The sequence below is a fragment of the Pectinophora gossypiella genome, chromosome Z, assembly GCF_024362695.1.
Source record: "Pectinophora gossypiella chromosome Z, ilPecGoss1.1, whole genome shotgun sequence".
Taxonomy (NCBI): Eukaryota; Metazoa; Arthropoda; class Insecta; order Lepidoptera; family Gelechiidae; genus Pectinophora; species Pectinophora gossypiella.
Genome location: NC_065433.1, coordinates 9,681,104 through 9,701,895, shown reverse-complemented (window position 1 = coordinate 9,701,895; position 20,792 = coordinate 9,681,104). Strand labels below are relative to the sequence as shown.

At 35.7% G+C, this 20,792-nt stretch overlaps 1 protein-coding gene across 2 annotated transcripts; it reads right to left on the bottom strand.

Moving 5' to 3' along the window:
• Positions 1 to 443: 443 nt before the first annotated feature.
• Positions 444 to 20,285, bottom strand: LOC126379851 (USP6 N-terminal-like protein). 2 transcript variants are annotated; one of them, XM_050028802.1, is made up of 6 exons: positions 19,744 to 20,285; positions 15,431 to 16,259; positions 15,118 to 15,353; positions 13,366 to 13,427; positions 8,266 to 8,458; positions 444 to 7,048 (listed from the first exon to the last, which is right to left on the bottom strand). In XM_050028802.1, the coding sequence occupies exons 1-6, from the start codon at positions 19,884 to 19,886 to the stop codon at positions 6,673 to 6,675; spliced, it is 1,839 nt and encodes a 612-aa protein (XP_049884759.1). In that variant the 5' UTR covers positions 19,887 to 20,285; the 3' UTR covers positions 444 to 6,672. The 2 variants fall into 2 exon arrangements, with proteins under 2 accessions (XP_049884759.1, XP_049884760.1); XM_050028803.1 differs by having other exon boundaries at positions 8,275 to 8,458.
• Between the last annotated feature and the right edge of the window lie 507 nt (positions 20,286 to 20,792).

Genomic DNA, 20,792 nt, shown 5'->3' with positions numbered 1-20,792 from the left:
CGTAACCCCTTTCTTGACATAAAAGCTGGATCCGCTCCTGCACCTAGTTCCCACTAGGGTAACCATCAAAAATTTATAACTTATAGACCTATCGCTTGCTGTACAAACTTAAAACGACATTAAATATGCATCATCAGCCCATTAACGTCCCCACTGCTGGGGCACGGGCCTTCCCTATGGATGGATAGGGAGATCGGGCCTTAAACCATCACGCGGGCCCAGTGCGGTTATTAACGACTGCTAATGCAGCCGGGACCAACGTCTTAACGTGCCTTCCGAAGCACGGAGGAGCTCGAGATGAAAACTTTTCGTTTTGTGGTCACCCATCCTATGACCGGCCTTTGCGAAAGTTGCTTAACTTCAACAATCGCAGACCGAGCGCGTTGACCGCTGCGCCATCGAGCTCCCCAAGAAATATGCATATAAAAATAAAAACAATTGGGAAAATGTAATTATCATTTATTACCATACTTTCTATTTCTCTACTGTCACCAGTATGTGTCGCTGAACCTAACAGTAAACAATAATGAGACTTAGCATTCACTTGCAATAATAGAATTCAGAATTCCGTGAACCATAGTTACCTAACTACATCTGTATACTATGAACAACATCATAATTCCTACATACAAGTTTTGGAAAAGGTAACCTAAAGTATCAGATTATAACAAACGTGACCATGTGCTAATCTACAGTTGACAATATTATATTACAGTACCATACATATAATAAATGCATTTCAATTTCCAATTAAACTATAAATACTTAGTCTATTTTATTAAGAAAATTTTAAAAACTTGTATGATGTCTCAAAATTGAGCAAATATAACGGAACCACATTCAGAGCATGCATCTATTTCAATTATCTCGTATTAAAGCATACCTTTTATGTAACGTTTATGTATATAAAAATAAATAAACATACACTATAAATTTATTTACACTGAAATATGATAATGAAGCTATGATATTCAACGTAATTCCTGCAGGCACTAATCTCACTGTTGTTTTAATGAACCGGTAGTAAGTAGAACCGCAGCCAGGGGTAAAGATATATGGGGAAGATCCAACATGAATGCCTAAAATTAATTAGGGGAGGAAAATACTGAAGTTCCCGAGACTAGTAGATTATAGCGTGACTAAGTTACATCCGAAATGCACACCCCACATCGTTAGCCCTGGCAACGGACCTGATAGTAACTAGATATAAATATTGACAACATTAATGTTTATTTATTAAGTATTCCTGCTTATATACTAAAAAGAAATTGGAAAGGCATCGTTAATTGCAGTACCATCGTACCTATTTTCGATCAAATCTTTTCTAACGGTACACAGTAAAAACGTTAACACGATCCCAAAATGAGTTTGCTGGTACAACAAATCTGGGTCCACGACTACGTCCATTCATTGAGGTCAAAAGGGTATATGATAGCGACAACGCTTTTTCAGGCCCCGTTAACGAATACTTCTATAGGCACACTGCTACTTTAGCGGAAGCTGTTTGGAATGATAAATCCTACCAAAGAAACTTCTTTGCTCTCGTAATAGGTGCACCTTCGGCCTAAAGTAGGTTACATTAACTAGCAAATCTTTGGTCAACATTCCTTAGAAGTTTCAAATTTCCAAGAAATCCTTAATGACAAAATGATCCGATAACGTGAACCGGAGTCACGGAGACAGCGCAAAGAATTAGCACCTAGGAGTAGCGTTGCCTGGATACCACTTAAAGTTATGTTTAGAGTACAAGCATTTAAACACTAAACTTGCATTTTGTTGACCTCCACCACTCGAAAATGCAACCGAGTATGCCTCTCCAGGATCAATCTATTTAGCCATGAGCGACGTTGTTGTGCCGCTAAAACCGATGGTACTTAAATCTTATACCAAAATGGACAAGGCCTAATGATGATGAGTCCGATCTGAATCAGCTTGAGACTCAGTTCGCCAATCAGTAAATCGCAACCCTCGTGCCGCTCATACCTCAGGCGTTGACAAAAAGTTGCCCACAGACATTATTACTGCATTTGATTAAAGGGGAGACCTATGCCCAGTTCTATATGTACCCCGACTGTAACCTGCCCGTAACTCCTGGGGTCGTACCGTTTGAAAAAGACTGCTTGAAGGCACACCTCACAAATCTATTTGGATTTTGCTTAGTTTCATGGAAACTTATTTTTATCCTTCGAAGGTAGAGGAAATTCGATAGTATGAGGTTTCACACAAAACATCATTTTAGGTAGACGTTCATCCTATCCTTAAGTCATCAAAGTGTTATGTCTATGTACCTACGAACCTACTGTCGACTGCCAAGAATTCGCAACGAATATATCGTTTCGCTTAACCTTACACTACTAATTGAACACTGAAAATGACTGAATTTTCACTCGCGATGGACGCTGTAGTCTGGATAAGCAGTTTCTTTGAATTCGAGAATTTGAATTCGCTGCATGAAATCTAAGAAAAATACATGCAAAAGAATAATCCGAAATTGTACCCATCTAAACATAAACCCCTTTGCAAAATATCTAGCATTTGATTTTGCTAGATAACATAACAACAATAACAAATACTTTATTGCACAAACAGGAAATACAAAACAAAAGATAAATAGAAAGAGTACAGTAACTAACTTCATAAAGATTTTATTACTATGAATTCGACTTATTAATAAAGAATAATTGTTTAAATGTTATTAAATGGGTACTATAAAAATAAAAACAACAATGTTGTGAAATTTCAGAATACATGGTTTTTTACAAAAGGGTTTATTAACAACAATATCTGATGCCCGATTACCTGAGTACTTCATTTACCTACCTATTTTTGAATTTATTACTCTTAAACTTAAATAATAAATATTCTGTAATATTAATAAATAATGAGTTGATTTCAGCATAAATAGTAAATAATACAACAGATGTCCAAATAATAGTTACGTCCAAAACCAGTTCCCAATTTATACAAAATAAAATGGACGGTCGTCTTTAATAAGTAAATTATGGCAAATTATGAACTTTATTTTAAACATGAATGAATACGACAACAATGAAATACTGAACAATGAAACACATGAATAATATGAATTTAATTATATAAAGCTACACTAGTTATTATATGCTGTTGTTAAAAAATATATGAGACGTCATTTTATTCGAATAGGGCAGTAGCAATCTTTGACCAAGATCTCACTCCTGTGATGCCAAATAAGGAAACTATTTTAATCAATTTCTGTTAAATTATTTCATTAAATTACCGGTTTAATCTTAATTTTAGAAATGGCACAAAGATTTTGTTAATGGACGTCTAGTAATTCATTAGATTAACAGATTTGCAATAATAATTAGATATATTTTTAGCTGTACTACTTTATAATGGCGGACTTTCCAGGCTATTTCCACAAAAAAATGTAGATGGCGCTGTTCAGATTTAACGTGATAATTACGTACCTATTCCCTCATTGCTCGCTAATGGCAGAGGCGTATATAAAAATAATTGTAGCTTGATATTTGGATCAGATTATGTATAGAATTATGTTCATATCTATATTGCTTTCTGTTTATTTTGATCAGAATAATAATTGGTGGAAGATGTGGTGTGCCTACATGTAATAACAAGGGTCTGTCATCTATGAAATTAGAAGGTTAAAGGAAGGTCCGTAAAGCGCCATCAATATTTTCTTTGGCCAACATAGCCTGAAAAGTCCCTCACTGTGGTAGGTACGTGAAATATATTGACATTCTTTTTATAATTAACTAGTCAGCTATTCACTAAAGAATTTAGACGACGACGCTGAGTAATATAATGAGACAATTAAAGAAGAGAGCGTTGGACTTGGATGTAAATAATTCTCCTGCTGAAGGTATAGTAATGACATATTAAGGATTAACTAAACACGCAGATAAAAATACCACATTTGAGAAATACACATAACAGATTGCTTAACACTTAAAACAGCAGTAGGTAGGCAGGCAAGGTACAATAAATATTTTACAACACTGTTTTGCCTTTTTATGTAACTTCAAATGTAAATTCATAATTTGACAAACATTACTTTCGCATTAATAAGAATAAATATGTACCTAATTTTCTACACATTGAATTTACACAAACGCGACATCTGATCCTTCAATTCAAATGTTTATTTATTGGGTCCATCCAATTTCATTCATAGTACCTCCAAATCCGATGCTACCTTAGTATTACATTATTTTTATATTCTTATCATGCATTGCATGAAATGTTGCATCTCGTACAATCCGCGCATACGTCAAAAACAAACTTGAAACTATTGGAACTATTCATCACATACTATCCGGTAATACGGTCATGAGTATTAATATGTATACATTTTAAAACCATGTCACATTAACTTTTTTGACCAAATTAAACCGTAAGTCTCATTAAATGTCAAATATGATAGTGCGACAGGGTTCTAAAGTGGATACATGATATTGCTCATGACTGACTGTACAATAGGGTAGTTTCCAACTAGTCAAATCAGTTAGTTTTTACTAAACGTCAAAACACGAAATTAGTATGGAATATGTATGAAAAAGCAACCTGTGACGTCATAGAAAAACGTGTCAAAATGTCGCAATGTTTCTTTATTAAAATTCTTAAATAAGTTAAATAGAAAAAAAAGAAAACGTTTTTTGTCACCTTTAGATCTGTCTTTATTTAGTACCTAATCAGAATTTTATAATTTATCTTTGAACTAAAGGTGAACGCAATTGGCACATGCCGGCATGGATTCGCGTGGGCCTATCTTGTAGCGCGTGCGCTGCCACCTCGAGGTAAAAAAAAATAGCTGCTCTTCGATCATATAATTGGTAGATACATCGTTGCCGCCTAAAAAATGGCACTATCATAGCAAGGCGCAAGAGCAATATGCCTTGATTAATTCTTGTCAAATAGAATGTAACTCGCACTACTCTTTGTAACAAGTGTGTGCTTAATTGTAATACGTTAGGCTTCCTTTTCCAATACATTAGTAATATTTGTATTTTTTATTATTTTATTAGCTCACAATGTCCCCAATCCAGAATATAATAATGTAAGATCCTAACACGGATTTATTTAGTTAGCATAACAGACATACTTAAGGTTGAAATTAGATTAAACCGTACAACACTAGAACTTTTTCGAAATACTTGAAGTGGTAATATAATAATATGAGAATTGACGCGAGGACAATATTTTCTTTGATTATTGTATGAAACTGTGCCTGTACCAATATATATGATCAAAGGGTGCACTCCACACGTGCGGCGGAGTTCACACGCACATAATCCAGCCGCCTGAGCTCGATGCTTCAAAGATATTTTCGCGAACTTTTCGAGTACTGCATTTCTCACACGAATATAGCTTTACGTACATATTCGACGTGTATTTGCACTTTAACGTTGAAATTTAAAGTTGTTATCATTAAATTGAAGATTCAGATAATCAATATTGTCGAGCATGACAATAAGTACTAATAAATCGTCCTAAATATATAGATTAACATACACAGTGTTCGTACACCATAAGGCTAACTTCTCACATAGCAGTTTGACTGTCATTATTGCAATTCTCACTGTAATTACATAGTTAACATTGAAACATTTTTTTATTGTATACCTTTACATATAAATTGCGACTCCTAATAATTTATCTTATATAATGTACATACAACCCTATTATCAAAACACGAAAATTACATGAATAATTCCGGGGTTTATATCAAGGAATTTCAGTTGCGTTCATCAATACCATAATTGAATTTGTTTAATTATATCATCAAAAGTAGGTATAAAATAACTATATTAGTACCTAACAGGGAAGTAGATCGATATTGCATTTACTTATCTACTTATATTTTTACTATTTTATCGAATTGTTTACCTCTAGCTGAACTACGAAATAATTTAGTTGACATTTTGTTTATCTAGGTACCAAATTAGGTATCTACATAACTGACATGTGCAACTAACTTTAGCCGACTGTACGTAGAGATTCAGTTATCACTAATTATAATCGAGTATCTTTTCCACGTGGCCTAGTGAGCATTTAGTGTACATCAAATTTAAGCGGTTAGTGTACGTCACTAAACAATGTAAACTAATTCTTCACATTCGTACAGTCAATGACAATGTGTACCTATTGGTAATTTGAACTTTTCTATTCGCGGTGGGGCGTATTTTGTGAAAAATATTCTATTTTTTATGGAAGAACGACATTTTGTTCGAGTAAAGGCTACAAGTTCAGACATTATAATATTCTTTCAAATATTATTGCTCGTTGCATTGCTTAATTGTACAACAGTTAGTGCATTTATAAATAGACAATAGCTTAGTTTTTGGGTATTATATGTACCGATTTTCGAATAAATCTGCTTTTACACAGGATTGGTGTTACTAACCATAATGAACATAATTAAATATAAATTATAAAAATTACACATATAAATACTTAATACTTCACAATGCCGTTTTATGGACACATGTGTATTTACAACAATTTGACTTTCGCTGCGGAAAAGTACTTCGCATTCGCATCGCAATTATGACTATAGTCAAAACACTTACTATACTAAAATATGTAATAAAAAATGACTAAAAAAATAATAATCAAAATTAAAAAATAATAAAGTAAGTAGGTAAGTAGTAATTGCTGTAATAAACATCAAATCTATTTAAGATCGTACAGTTCCGAATGAGATTCAATGTAGTGCTGAGTTATGATTCTGCCGGAGTCAACGACGGGCGTGAGGAGTTCTTCGGAGGGCACTTGGATCCTTATCCTGTTGTCTGCGGGTAGATTGCTGGCTCCGTTGGTGGTGTAGAAGCCGAGAGAGACTGGCTTGTGGTGCTCCTCGGTGTACTTGTACTTGGCGGGGCTGACGGGGTGCAAGTGCGAGGGGCTGGCGGAGAGGGGGTTGTACGTCACGTGGATGCGGACCACGTCGTCGGAGAGAGGCGACACGGAGGGCGGGTGCGGCGTCGCCCGCGGCGTCGAGTGGTTCGTCGACGGAGCCCTCTGGATGCTCATGCCGCATATACCCGAACTGGAAACACGAGCAAGTTCACATAAATAACTGGCAATATTTATGAAAGTACAGACACTCGTCTGTGTTTATGATAAATGCACTGTAGTTGTTTTTTAATGAATATCATGGAAAAATATATTTAATAGGCATCGTGTTAGCTACCATAAGTTGAGCCTTTTGTCTCTCTTCAAGTTGTGTTTCAGTGTTATCGCGTGTACAATAAATTATTAAATAAACAAGCCACGAAATACATAAGGATTCCAAAATAATTTACGCAAAATAAAAGAGTTGCAAATAATAAGTGTGGCAAATTAGGAGTTATGCGAAATTAGTTTTCGGATTAACAGAAATATACCAGGTTATATTATGCGAAGTGTATTTAGGACATATTATTGTGGTAATTCAATTTATAACAGCAGCATTATCAACATCATTCCTGCAGTCAAACTGTTTTGCAGGACATTGCAAACTGTAAGACTAGCATAAAAATAAGATTTAATTATTTAAAAACAATACTGTACATACTTTTGCTTGATATTTGTATAATAAACATAAAAACTGCGACAAAATTCTACATAAATGAGTAATATAGCACTCAGTGACTCACAATAGGTACTAATTTATAACGAAATAGGTGTTTCATGGAATATTTCGCACGATATATATCGTCTACTGAGCTAATCTGGTACTAAGATGCAAATTGTTATTTAATTTCACCCAATGAAAAAGGCTAGGACTATTGCTACTAACAAAAAAAATCACAGGAATTTCGATGGTGCAATGCAAAGAAACGACATTGAAATGATTAAGAAATAGATCTTATGTTTCCAAAAGAGGGCAATAACTTTATCATTAGACATAAGACAAAACATAGGTAGGTGAAGGACAAAACAGAGGGACAGACGGACGGACAAGAAAGTGATCCCCTAAGGGTTCCGTTTTCCCTTTTGAGGTTCGGAACCCTAAAAAAATTAAATCACACTGCGCAGTAAGACTAAGTAAATCAACTTACCACACTATAAAACAAAAAAATATATATTAGGCTCATTACATGCGGTGAAGATAGTACAGTATTTTATAAAGCGCGTTACGTGAGGCACAATTATAACGCGACCTCTAGACTTCACTCTGAGACTGTTGAAGTAAAATATTATAATATCTTCGAACTTTAGGCTTCATATACTCAAACGGCAAGCAGGTAGCGCGTGCGTCTACGTCTACATGGAAAATCTCACCCATCTGACCCTGTGCCGTCGTCGCTGACGTTGCTGTGCGTGTCGAGCGAGTTGTCCGGCGCGTGCGACCGTCCACTGGAGAACACACTGAGGTCTGCTGTGCTAGTTACGCTGGTGTCGGCGAGCGAGCGCCGCGACCCCAGCGCGGATACCGAGTCGTCGCACCGCCCCCCTCCCGCCACCCCGCTGTGCTCTGCAGACATAACCACTCCTTATAATCTATGCTCGCCTGGTACATATACCTGGTACGCTCAGGGAAGGGAAATATAAAAAAGTCCCCTATTCCCAGTAATCTTAAGTAGTAGAGTAGTCTTACCAATGGAAATACTTCGCTTTTCCCATTAGTTTTACTTTGTCAAAATGTACAAAACATGACCTAGTAATTGGTAGACAGTAGCTTTATTAAATTTAAGAGGTTTTTCCCAAATGACATATAACATTCACGTTCAGAGGATGAGGACGTTCAGACGTTTCGTCCTGACTTATTGCCTTCCAGTGATATCTTAGGTGACCTAATATTGAAGGAGAAATGGAAGCTGCGTCACAGCGTACAGAAAGCTGCTGGGGCGAGCAATATGAAGCCTCAAAGTATGCTGTATTAAGTGTAGGCGAGGCTTCAGGGAATACAATCCTTACGGAGTTGAAAGTGATTCTAACAATAGTAATGACTGGTGAAGAGGGAATCTCGATATCTATTTTACTGAGGTGAAAATCTCATTATCAGCTGGGAAAAGGTTATCCATGACTTATTGGACACCTGCATTTAAAGGACATTCCTACAGGTAAATACTGACGTAATCTTGATCCAGTCTAGTCATTGATTTGAATGATAGTGAACGTGATTCAATAATGGATGGGTTAAACAAATGCCTTAACCATGCAGAAAATAAATAAATACTAGACGAACATTTCCTTTCCCCGACCGCACATTACTGACTGAATTCCAAAATTTGCTTTAAAATGTAACCTATAAGCCTAACTTAGCTATTAATATAACTGCAAAAAGATAATACGCAAACGTAATAAAATACATGCAAATAAACATGGTCGACTTACCTTAGTTAGTAACAATATTGAAACACACATTCTCAAGCTGAAATAATGATATTAAAACTGTGTTACGAATGTCACATGCAAAATATTGAAAATAAAACAATAAAAGGATATATCTCTGCTCATACTTCGATATTAAGAAAATATGTTGCATTGAAGTATTATAATATTACGTCTTATTTCATTGTATTGAAAGTAACATAATTTTTAATGTACATTATATTTGTATATACATTATTTTTTCAGTTTTATTCTTCATTTTTTAGTTTTTCTTTTCTTAATCTTCTAAGGCGGTAGGCGTTGACTAGGTAGGTTGACTGTTGGTAGGAATAGTCCGTGGAGGGTTGTGATGTGAGGGTATAGTTGGAGTCCAGGTGGATGTCCACCGAGGCCTGGGAAGTGTGGAGGGGCACATCCACGCAGGTACTCTTGTCTGGGGACGGAGGGAAGCTGGTCAGTCGTCAACTTTCCTACCTGAGGTCCTATTGAGTGTTCCAATGACGACAATTATACATTAAACCACAGCAGTCGTCGGGCACACGCAATGAAAAGGCAACCTGCAGCCACTTACGATGAACCAACCTTAAGGTGATAGTTAATCAGCCCATCGCCCGTAGGTATAATGGTCCATCATGTTATAAAGGACTCGATGATCAGCCCCTCTCTGTCGGTTTTTACGACAAGTCCAGAAAACTGCCGAACTGCCGCTCTTTATAGTTTATTCGCTCTCAATCCACCGACTATATAGATAGATCATAAATGAAGTATCTTTTCCAGTTGCGCATATACAGGACTTATAAACAATATATCAGTAGGAGTAACTACCGAAGGAAGGTGGAGCAATGAATAGATACAGCCCTAAAGTAACTCTTCGTATAGCAAAACCTATCAAGTAGTCAAATATATATTTCGGATACAAAACATTAACAAAAATGCAATATACATCCATAATATATCACAATATGCGAGGTGTGTATATGTTGTGTATAGTATATAGTATTTAGGTGATCTGCGTGTATTATTATAACAAAACAAGGAATACGTACTGGAATCCTATTTACAAGAAGCCATCAATTATTACGTTGTGCTACTCCTCTGACTACTTTTACAATTACATGAAGTCTAAAATACTCTAGAACGTACCATAATTACTGATTTCTATACGTATGCATTCGACAAATTTTACTTATTGGCGTCCTTCATACAACCACGGGCGGCAATACTAAAAATAAATAAAACATTATGAACTTTCCAATTCGTTTGTCATACATAAGTATAAACTTTCTCTAATCTAATATTCATAGGATTTTTATGCGGGTTGATATGTCACCCACAACAGTGTTAACCAATAAAATCCATTTAGATTAATTATTTCGTTTATTTACAATTTAAATTTGATTTGTTTTTCTTGCTTTTCCATTAGGAAGGTACGTTATTCGACATGCTTAAAACTAATGAAAATAAAATAAATAATACGAATATATGCAATTACAATACTAGTAAGTAAAGAATCAATCAGATGATAGGGGTGGGTTTATGCAGTCAAACAAATATGACATTAATTAATATCAAGTGGTGAGCAGAGATTCGTTTAAAGCAAAACAACGAGACAATGAGGTTGATATTTAGAGGACTAAATCAATTATCTGTCGTATTGCGTGAGAGTGTGCGTTTGAGGTCGTGTATTATTAATCTTATAAATAAATACCATATAATAATGAGAGTCAATGTCATTATCGCAAATGCAAAAGCAGAATCTTAAGATCTGAGGAGTAACCGGAAAAAAATGGTTAAAATAAATATATCTCCTCTAATCTTAAGAAATTAGCGTGTTAATGCATGAATCTGTTGTGTTAATCATGACATAAACCCACCTCCGTACCACCGTTAAAACCAAGCTAGTGCACAAATTATAATCAAAAGAAAACACTTAGATATCGAGGCAATATTTCGAGCGTACGCTAAGTAATTTGGCAAGCAATTCCTTATTAATTGTAGACCTTTGTTTATCACCGACTACACAAGCAACGTCCCGTACTTAGTACAACAACGACGCCTGCTTAGAAATTGTAGAAAAAATCTTAAAACGTATGCAATAGAGATATTATCTTCTCTACTTAACATACGCCTGACGATAACTCGTAAGAAATTATTTAAAAATACAATATATTCTACTTTATAGTTAAAGATTGCATTGTATATAACTCGCTCGTATGTAAATGTTTCGCACATTTACATTTGCCGAAACAGAACACAATAATCAAACCAATAGAAATTAAATGTGACAAAAAATACTTATCACCATTAATAATATTCGATATCGAATTTTTTTCATGTAATGTTTTCTAGTGGTGTGAATCCGTTGTGTTAAACCTGTACGGAGGGACGGCAAGCAATTATTCACAATATACACAAAACCAATATAATCACATGCCTGTTCTCGAGTCTATCTTAAACTTCCCACAAGATAATCATTTCAGTGGCAGTCTTTTACAAATCACATTGGCATCTTCCTCCTAACATACACATACATACATACATAAACTCACGCCCGTAATCCCTAATGGGGTGGGCAGAGCCACAAGTAATCAAAGACAACTTGCAGCCACTGTTGATACGAAGTCCAAAGATGGATATGATGAACCTAACATAAAATACCCTAAAAACATCGAATATCGAAATAAATATTGATAAATTCCGATTGACTAAAGAAATCGTCTAAAGAATATAATAGTAGATTTACCTGTTTTATGAATAATAAATGGATCCACTTTTTATACTTTCCGGCGTCACTGCCTTCGTTCAGAATAACACCAGAAATGTTTTGTTTAGCGTATAATTAAATTATTTTGAGCTAATTTCAAATGAAAAGTCAAAGGCAAACAAATAAAAAGTGGACTCATTAAAAACGCATATTGTTTTAAAGATTTTCTAAAACAAATGCAGTGAAATATATACAAAAGTATAACTATAATAACTAGTATCTATAAACAATTTACTTTGATCTAATACCAGAATATTAGTCGGAAATTTCGAATCTTACAAACACTATTTCCATGATGTATTTTAATATAAATGCAGTAGGTACTCAATAAACAAGCAGATTCTAATTTGTACTTGATAAACTAAACTGACAAAATAGCTTTCACAAGGGACTTAAACTTGATTAATTGGAAAGCGTAACGACATCTATTATCACACTTGTATTGCTCAATATGATACTAGCAACGTAACCTTTAATAACTAAAGAAACTAGTGCATTAGCTGCATTCATGAACAAACCATGCAATGCACACAACTTACCTGAAATTACACTTACAAAACGACATGAAATAAAACTGGATGGGTAAAAAGGCCACATTGACGCAATTCACCTAAAAAAGCAATATTGCAATTTGACATTTACGCATATAGAAGTAAGTGCGCAATGCAAACAAATGTCAAATAGCAATATTGCTTTAGGTGAATTGCTTCAATGTGGCCTTATTAACACCACCGATAACTGCATTTTACCACATCAAAAATCGAACTACTGCACACTAATCCAATTCAGTTTGCAATGGCACCATTACAGGCAAAACAACATGATATTCAGAAATCTATCGTATATGTGTCCGTGTATCATAAACAGTAAAAAAAAAGTTTAAGTCAATGATGGAAATGTAGGTATTTGAGTGACTTCTCATAAAATACAAATAGCAATAATGATAGGGAATATTAAAATCATGCATACTCCCTAAATGGCCGAAATGTAACCTATTCCTAATGAGACGTATATTTTAGCAATGAACTAAGATAACGAATAAGTTGATTTCATGCCGAAACAATATCGTTATGTACTATATTGTCGATCGTTTAACGAAAGAACAATTTCCATAGAGATTCGAGTATAATAAATTCATCCTGAATAAGGAGGAATATTGGTGGGTCAAGTCAGTATTAGTAGTGCCATCGCAAGCTTTGTATCTCATAGATGGGTGAACTGGTCTGAGGTGAGGCTCTCGTTGGAGGTCGTACGGGTGGTGGGCGGGCTCGCTTCTAAATTACCTGACACCGTGTCGCTCTGAGACACGCGTAGCTCCTGCAGCTCCAGAGCGGCTTTCTCACGTCTGCAACAATATAAGCGGTTATTTAAGCGGTTATTGCATTTGTCAGCGGTTAATAAAGATGCGTCAAGGTCACGGGCGCGGCGTTCAGGATCGTGTAGTCTAATAGCAAATTGGTGGGCGTAACCATGGTAACCACTATTTCGAGCTAGTCTAATAATGTCGATTTTCCCGATCTCGATGTGAACTTGACGCATCGGTCTCGGTGGATTGGGTAGTGTAATTACCGCTTTAAAATTATATAGTACCTATCTTGCTAAGACAAAATTTTGAGACGTAAAGCATGTAAACACAATACATAATTTTGTGACTAATGATTATTTGTTTTTTTTTTTAAAGTAACGTCTAGGGCCCTGTGCAGGGGTTTTTCTTGCAGCTTCTTTTCCCCGGCTATACAGGTTGTGAGAAGCTGAAATAGTTTTGCGCGGATGAGACGTTCGTTATGTAAAAATTGACGATTCAAAGTGCAACTATGTTACCTACTGAATAAATATATTTTTGAATTTGAATTTGTATTTTAAAAATATGACCCAATATGACCCGAATTTCTTAAGTGCTGTTTTCACTAACACAGTTGGCTCAATCATTATAGACGGCGATACGGCTCACAACCCATCACGTTGGCTTAACCAGAGAGCTTGGTGATGGATGTACTTCTGACTACCCCAATTGGGATATAGTCCTCAGCTTTTGTTGTAATTTGTCTTTATAAATTATGTTTTGAATTGCAGTAGTTAGTACATTGTGTAACTTTAAACCATGTTGCCAGTGTTACAACTTGAAGAGTGTTAGCAATAAGGATAAGTATTTTAGGTGAAGTGATGAGTCATGTCGTAGCTAGCGGAGGCAGCCCCTTCACTAACTTCACTTCCTTCTCTATATAATACGGATCATATTACCGTACGCGTATTAACGCATGCAACTATATCAGATTAGAACAAGTAAAGGAGACCATTTCTTTTGGGTCCCAAAACAAAAGTGTCGGCCTACAAAAAAAAATGCAAAAATATGTGCTCAAAATAATAAATTATACCGATGTATTTTTTGTTGGCCGGCACTTTAAGAAAAGGCCGAAATCGTAACAAACGTTAAAACTCAAAATAATGAAGTCGAACCACATTTTTTTGTTACACTTGACTTCAGACCCCAAGAAAGTTTGAAACCAGAATAACGCTTTATATCAGCTGTTGTACAATGCAATGCAAAATTAATTTAGTATTTTATTGATAGACTAAAACCTTCATTACCAGCATAAAGACTCACACTAAAGAGGCACCAGCACCTTTAAACCTGTATCTGATGTAACACATTCAACACATCTCAGTACGCCATGGATACTGGATATCAAGTTACTTTTATGTACTTATTAATGACGTGTCAGGTGCCGGATAATCGTTTGTAATGTTCCTTTTAATTGTATGTAGTTGTCTAGTTCTGGTTGGAAGGGTATTTAATCAATTTATATATTAACTAGCTGTCCCTATGAATTTACCCTCGTGTATTTTGTATCATACATTATAGACTATAGGGCCGTTCTCAACATTGATGAAAGAATATTTGAAATCGGATGGGTAGATACCGTATAGATACTAAATGCAAACGTTTAAACTCTACCTCTAACAAATGCAGAAGTAAACATAATGTAAAAAATATACATTTCGAAAAGTTGGCTTATTATGGTTTGGTAACTGACCTTAATATCACAGTTGCTCTTGCTTGCTTCTCTGTTTCAGAGAAATTCTCAGCGCGCTGTCCGATCTTGGCCTTCTTGTCCGGTTCTATGAAGTGCCCCAGCTGTCGCTTCGGCAGCTCGTTCGGCGGCGGCGGCCCCGGATAGTCCAGCTTAGCTCGCTTCAACTCCTCCATCGACCGCTCTAAGTGGTAGATCACCACGTCATCTTCATAACCAAAGTCTTTGTGTAATTTAACCTGCACAACAATAGTAATGTAACGTAAAACTATTTTCTCCAAAGAATATCCTTTCAACATAAAAATTCAAAACGTACCTGAATGTAATTAACAATAAGATCCATATCATTTAACTTTATAATTGCCTTCTTGTGCAGTTTGAGTATCGTGAACGCCATGGCTGTGACCACCCTTTCTCCATCTAACAGATATATATCCCACACTCTCAAGCAAAGGCTGAAGGGCACTCGCTCCACAAAACATACAAAAAACCATTTGAGAGAATAAAGTATCGCATCTAATCCAAACTTATCGAAATGTTGCTTCAATTTCGGCATGAATTTCTTGAGTATCTTGTCGTGGTGTTCCAGGAACCTTGTTAATTTAGGAAATCCTTCTATATACAGGCCGTGCATGGCATACCTTTTATCTGACAAAAGTATTGCAAGTGCCCAAAAAGCGTCTTCTTCGTCCATATACATGAGTAGCACGCCAGCCAGCCCCGACATGCCTTGGCAGTATCCAACCTCGGAGTTGTACATGCTATACGCACAGAGGACGTTAAACAATGAACACTGCTTCTCTGAATATCTTTCTCGATAAAATTGATGTTCCCGAAATTGTCTGTTCACGTCCGAATCTATCTGCCTGACATCGGTGGACCACAGCTTAGCGAGTTTCAACATTTCCTTATATTTCCCGGGATTGTCAGACTTTATTCGATTTACATCTAGTAGTTTGCACCATATCTTTATTCGGAGTGAGTTTGGAATGCCTTTGTAAATTCGACGGTGTAGTTTCTCCCTGGTGGCAGGTGAGTCCCAGTTGGCGAGCATTTTGACCCACTTTTTCTCTCGTTCCACTTCGATGTTAATCTTTTGCGACGTCGTTTTCTGCGGCAACCTCTCGTCGTGTATAAAGCCATATCTGGAAGTACAATTATTTTTTTATAAGTTACATTAAAGTGTCAAACGCCAGCCAGAAGAGTCACATCATACCTACAAAGACCTAAAACAACTGACAGTGAGTTTCGAACATTTAGTCAGAAGCGTATATTAATTAATAAGTCAGCAAATGCAAGCAAATGTGACGCATGCATAAACAATAATATTTCTGGTTAACTCAAAACCTAAAAAGGATGCTTTTATCAGACAGTCGCACATACGCCATGAGAGTTGACTTAGTTAAAAAGGTATAACCAATACTGATACTTTGTATTCTTCTCTTCTTCGCTTGGGTTGTGAGGTGTATTACCAACCCTATCAACCCTGGTGTCAGGTTATTATTGAGCCGCTATAGGCCCTTGACATGACATGACTCATGTAATGACTTCTCACTTACATCAGAAAGTAATAACCGAAACCAACGGCTTAACGTGCCTTCCGAAGCACGGATCATCTTATTTTTGAACAGTCAAATGATCAGCCTGTAATGTCCTAAACAAACTAGGGATCACAAAGTGATTTGTCCCCACTGAGATTCGAACTCGGGGCCTCCGGATCGTGAGCACAACGCTAAACCACTGGACCACGGAGGCCGTTATTTTCCATAGCATATTTTTTTTTCTTTAGTTTTAACAGATAACATAAAGTGTACTATTCTTTCATGTGTTATGTAGTTATAATGGTCTATTGATATCATTATGCATGAAGGCATAAGACATTAAAACTAATCTAGTCTATAACATCCCAATGCTGGACAGAGGCCTTCAGTCTATTGCTGTTGAGCTCTGTGGTTATTTTTCTTGTTATTTTATTACTTGCGCTGACTTCAGGGTTTTGGATTATTTCTCAGAATTTGAATCCAGACCAAATAGTTTTAAAAAAACAATAGTAGAAATGCATCGTACATACAAAAAGTCACGTCTGAAATCCGTGACGAGATGGGCAGAGCCACAAGTAATCAGAAGAAAAGAATATATTCTCTCTCAAAGAGAGGGGGGAGTGTTGTATTTGTATTTAATGTATTATACTTTTTTATAAATAAATAAATAAGACAATTAGCATTTGCTCTTGATACAAAGTCTTAAACAACTAAATAAACGTCTATACAGGTTGTGAGAAGCTGCAGTAGTTTTAGGCGGATGAGACGTTCGTTATGTAAAAATTGACGATTCAAATTGTAACTACCTATGTTACCTACTGAATAAAAATATTTTTGAATTTGAAAACAAAATCTTTATTCCAAGTAACCATTGATTCATATGTGTTAGCAAATGACTTATTTCTAGTGTTAGTATAAAGTAAAAAGAACAGAACAATATCAAAAACTTATAATCCATTTGGGCGCGTGAAGCCTACTGCAGTGACGCAAATAGGGGATCTCGTCCCCAATCGAACAGAGAGCAAGGTTGGGACTGTCCCGTACGCGGCATTCGAGGGTCTTGTCCCCAATCAAACAGATAGCAAGGTTGGGGCTGTCCAGTACACGGCACTCCAGAGATAAGTTAAATATGATGAACTGTATAGTTTCAGGTACTAACCTATCGCTTATATTTGGTCCATCAAATTAGAATGGACACAATCCGCCTGTCGGTTTTTACGACATACCCGGAAAGGAAAGATAACATTATAATTTCACATATCATACAAAAGCAAGGATAAATTCGCACATTTGAATTATTTCGCAATAAAGCAAACACAACAGTACAACACATACCTATTAACTGAAAACTCACTAAGTTTAATATTTCTTGTAAATGAAAAACTTAGACAAGTATTATATAACCATATAACTTATAACCATGAATATTTAATGATGATGATGATTATTACATTGATGAGAAGATATGATTATAATGGGACATGGACAATGAAATAAAATGAAAAAGTCCAGCCATAGCTTTTCGCAACTGTTCCTTTGTTTGCATTATTTCTTGTCTTATTTGGGTAACATGATTTTAATTAAGTATCTGAATGTCATAGACAGTAATTATCTGTATATTGTCGCCTTATGGTAAAACCAATTTAGGTAAGTACCTTTCTGAAAAATCACATTTGGCTATCATTTTTGTTAACAGAAAATATTACATCATAGAAAAGAACCTTATAACAAATATGTGATTCGTAAGTGAATGTTATCTTTTTCTCATCATGTGGGTTGTGAGGTGGAATACCAACCTCATCAACCCTGGTGTCAGGGTTGTTACTGAGTCGCCAATGGCCCCTGACATGGTTCATGTAACAACTATGTACTTACATTAGTAATTAGTAACCGGGACCAACGGCTTAACGCGTCTTCCGAAGCATAGATCATCTTTCGGACAATCAGATGATCAGTCTGTAATGTCCTAACCAAACTAGGGATCACAAAGTGACTTTTGTGATATGTCCCCACTGGGATTCAAACCCGGGGCCTCCGGATCGTGAGCCCAACATTTAACCACTGGACCACACAGACCATTGTGAATGTTATGCCAAATGTCATAAAAGCTTTATCATAATCCATGTACACGACATATGGCGGGAATAGTTTCCTATGCCTATCAGTTGTACATTGAAACTGATAAAACACAATGCTATCATACCATACATTGTACAATTCCTCCATTGAAGCATGTGTGGCACAATAGCTTTGGTTTGCTGATAATGCTAATATTTTGAATATTTTTAGAATTGATGTTATCATTATTTACTAAGTTTATATGTAATACAAACTGGACTTAAAAAAAGAAAAAACAAGTGAAACAGTAGGAGTAGGGCCTTGTGCTGGGAGGTTTTCTGGCCACATCTTTCCCTCAGCATACAGCTTCCGATGTGGTAGTACTTTTACAGCTAGTTACATAATATGTTATTTAATTTTTAACATTCAAAAAGTGCTATGTAAGCCAATTTTGAAGAATCTTTGAATTTTTTAAATTTTGATTCCCATGCGCTTAGTAAATTTTGTAGCATAAATCCCATCTGCAAATGTTTTTTTCTATAAATGTTTTTTAACAAAGTATGTTTTATAAATAGTAAAGCAACAACTCAACCAATAAACAACCCGAATAAAAGTGTAAACATACAGTCCAAGCTACATAGGCTACATCATTACAGTGCTACCGAAATAAAGTAGCCACCTATAAATCTTAAATCCTATAATAATTTCTTGTATGTACCTACACCTTACTTTGCAATCTTATTACACAGATATATACACAAACAATACAATTTCTTCATTCAATAAAATTTTACACCTTCAGTGGTATTATAATATTATATGTCTTTAGATGCCAAATGCAAATTTACAGAAAAAGGAACTGTGATGGTGAGAGCTTTTAGAAAGAAAGAATTGAGGGCAAACTCACAACCCACAACTTTAACCCACTTTCTCCAGGTATATAATATGAAGTTGAAAATCAGAAAAGTATAATATAAAGAATATAATTTTCAATTCGCATTTATTTCGAAGTAAATCAAAAATCACGCACCTGTCTGTTTTGTGGTACTCCTCAAATTCGGGGTCTTCCCAAGGGTCAATCTGACCGGCGAGGTTTTCCCGCCCTCTCTCGTACCTCTGGAAGATACGCTCCCGCTCCTCGGTAGCTCGCTGTAACAGAGCCTCCTCATTCATAATACGGCCTGACTGTGCCACATAACGAAACACACATATAACCCACTATCGCACCCCACTTGCAGATCTTTATCTACGCTACGAACACAATACATTTAACTAATCCATCGCTTTCTTCATCTAACCCTCCCGTTAGAATCTATCCATCACGCCGAAACCTTTTTCCTATTCCCGGACGCTATTAGAATTGACGGGCCTGTTGTCATGTCACATCACAAGGACTTCAACAAATAGTTAAAATTCTTCCGCGTGGACTGGTGGGGCAACTTATGCTAATGACTAATTATTTTTAACATAAACTCAAACTTCGTTTATAATACTATTATTATAATTATTTTCCTAATAATACGCCCTTTTTCAGTTGGCATAAAAAGAACGACTACATTACATTATATGAACGAAATTGCTGCATTGCTTTTCTTTTTCGATTCTCAAACAAACTTAGTGCAGAAACAAAACGCTTCTATGGCATAATAACGTACACGAGGAACATTTTGTAAATATTTAGCGAATTAATATTAGGTATCTCATTTTGGCGGTAACATTATCACCAAATTCTAAGTTTAAACGAACAAATAAATTAACTAATATACTTAACAGTCACAAGTATACAATAGAAACCGAAACGCAACACATGTCAATATGTGTCAATGTCAAAGCAGGTATTTTATAATAGACATGTTTTGAAATCAAAATACTTTAAATTTCTCGTACATTTTCTGTACTAAAAGCGCACCCAAGTTATAAAAACAACCAAAAAAATAAAACATAATTTGTTTTGTGTAGGTGTATTAATGTTATAATTATTTATTCCGGCACTGCATTTTATATTTTTTCCATATTCAGGTAAAGTAAGGTTAGTTAATTAGTTGCACTAAAAAATATCTAAATCTGGTGATAAACGGT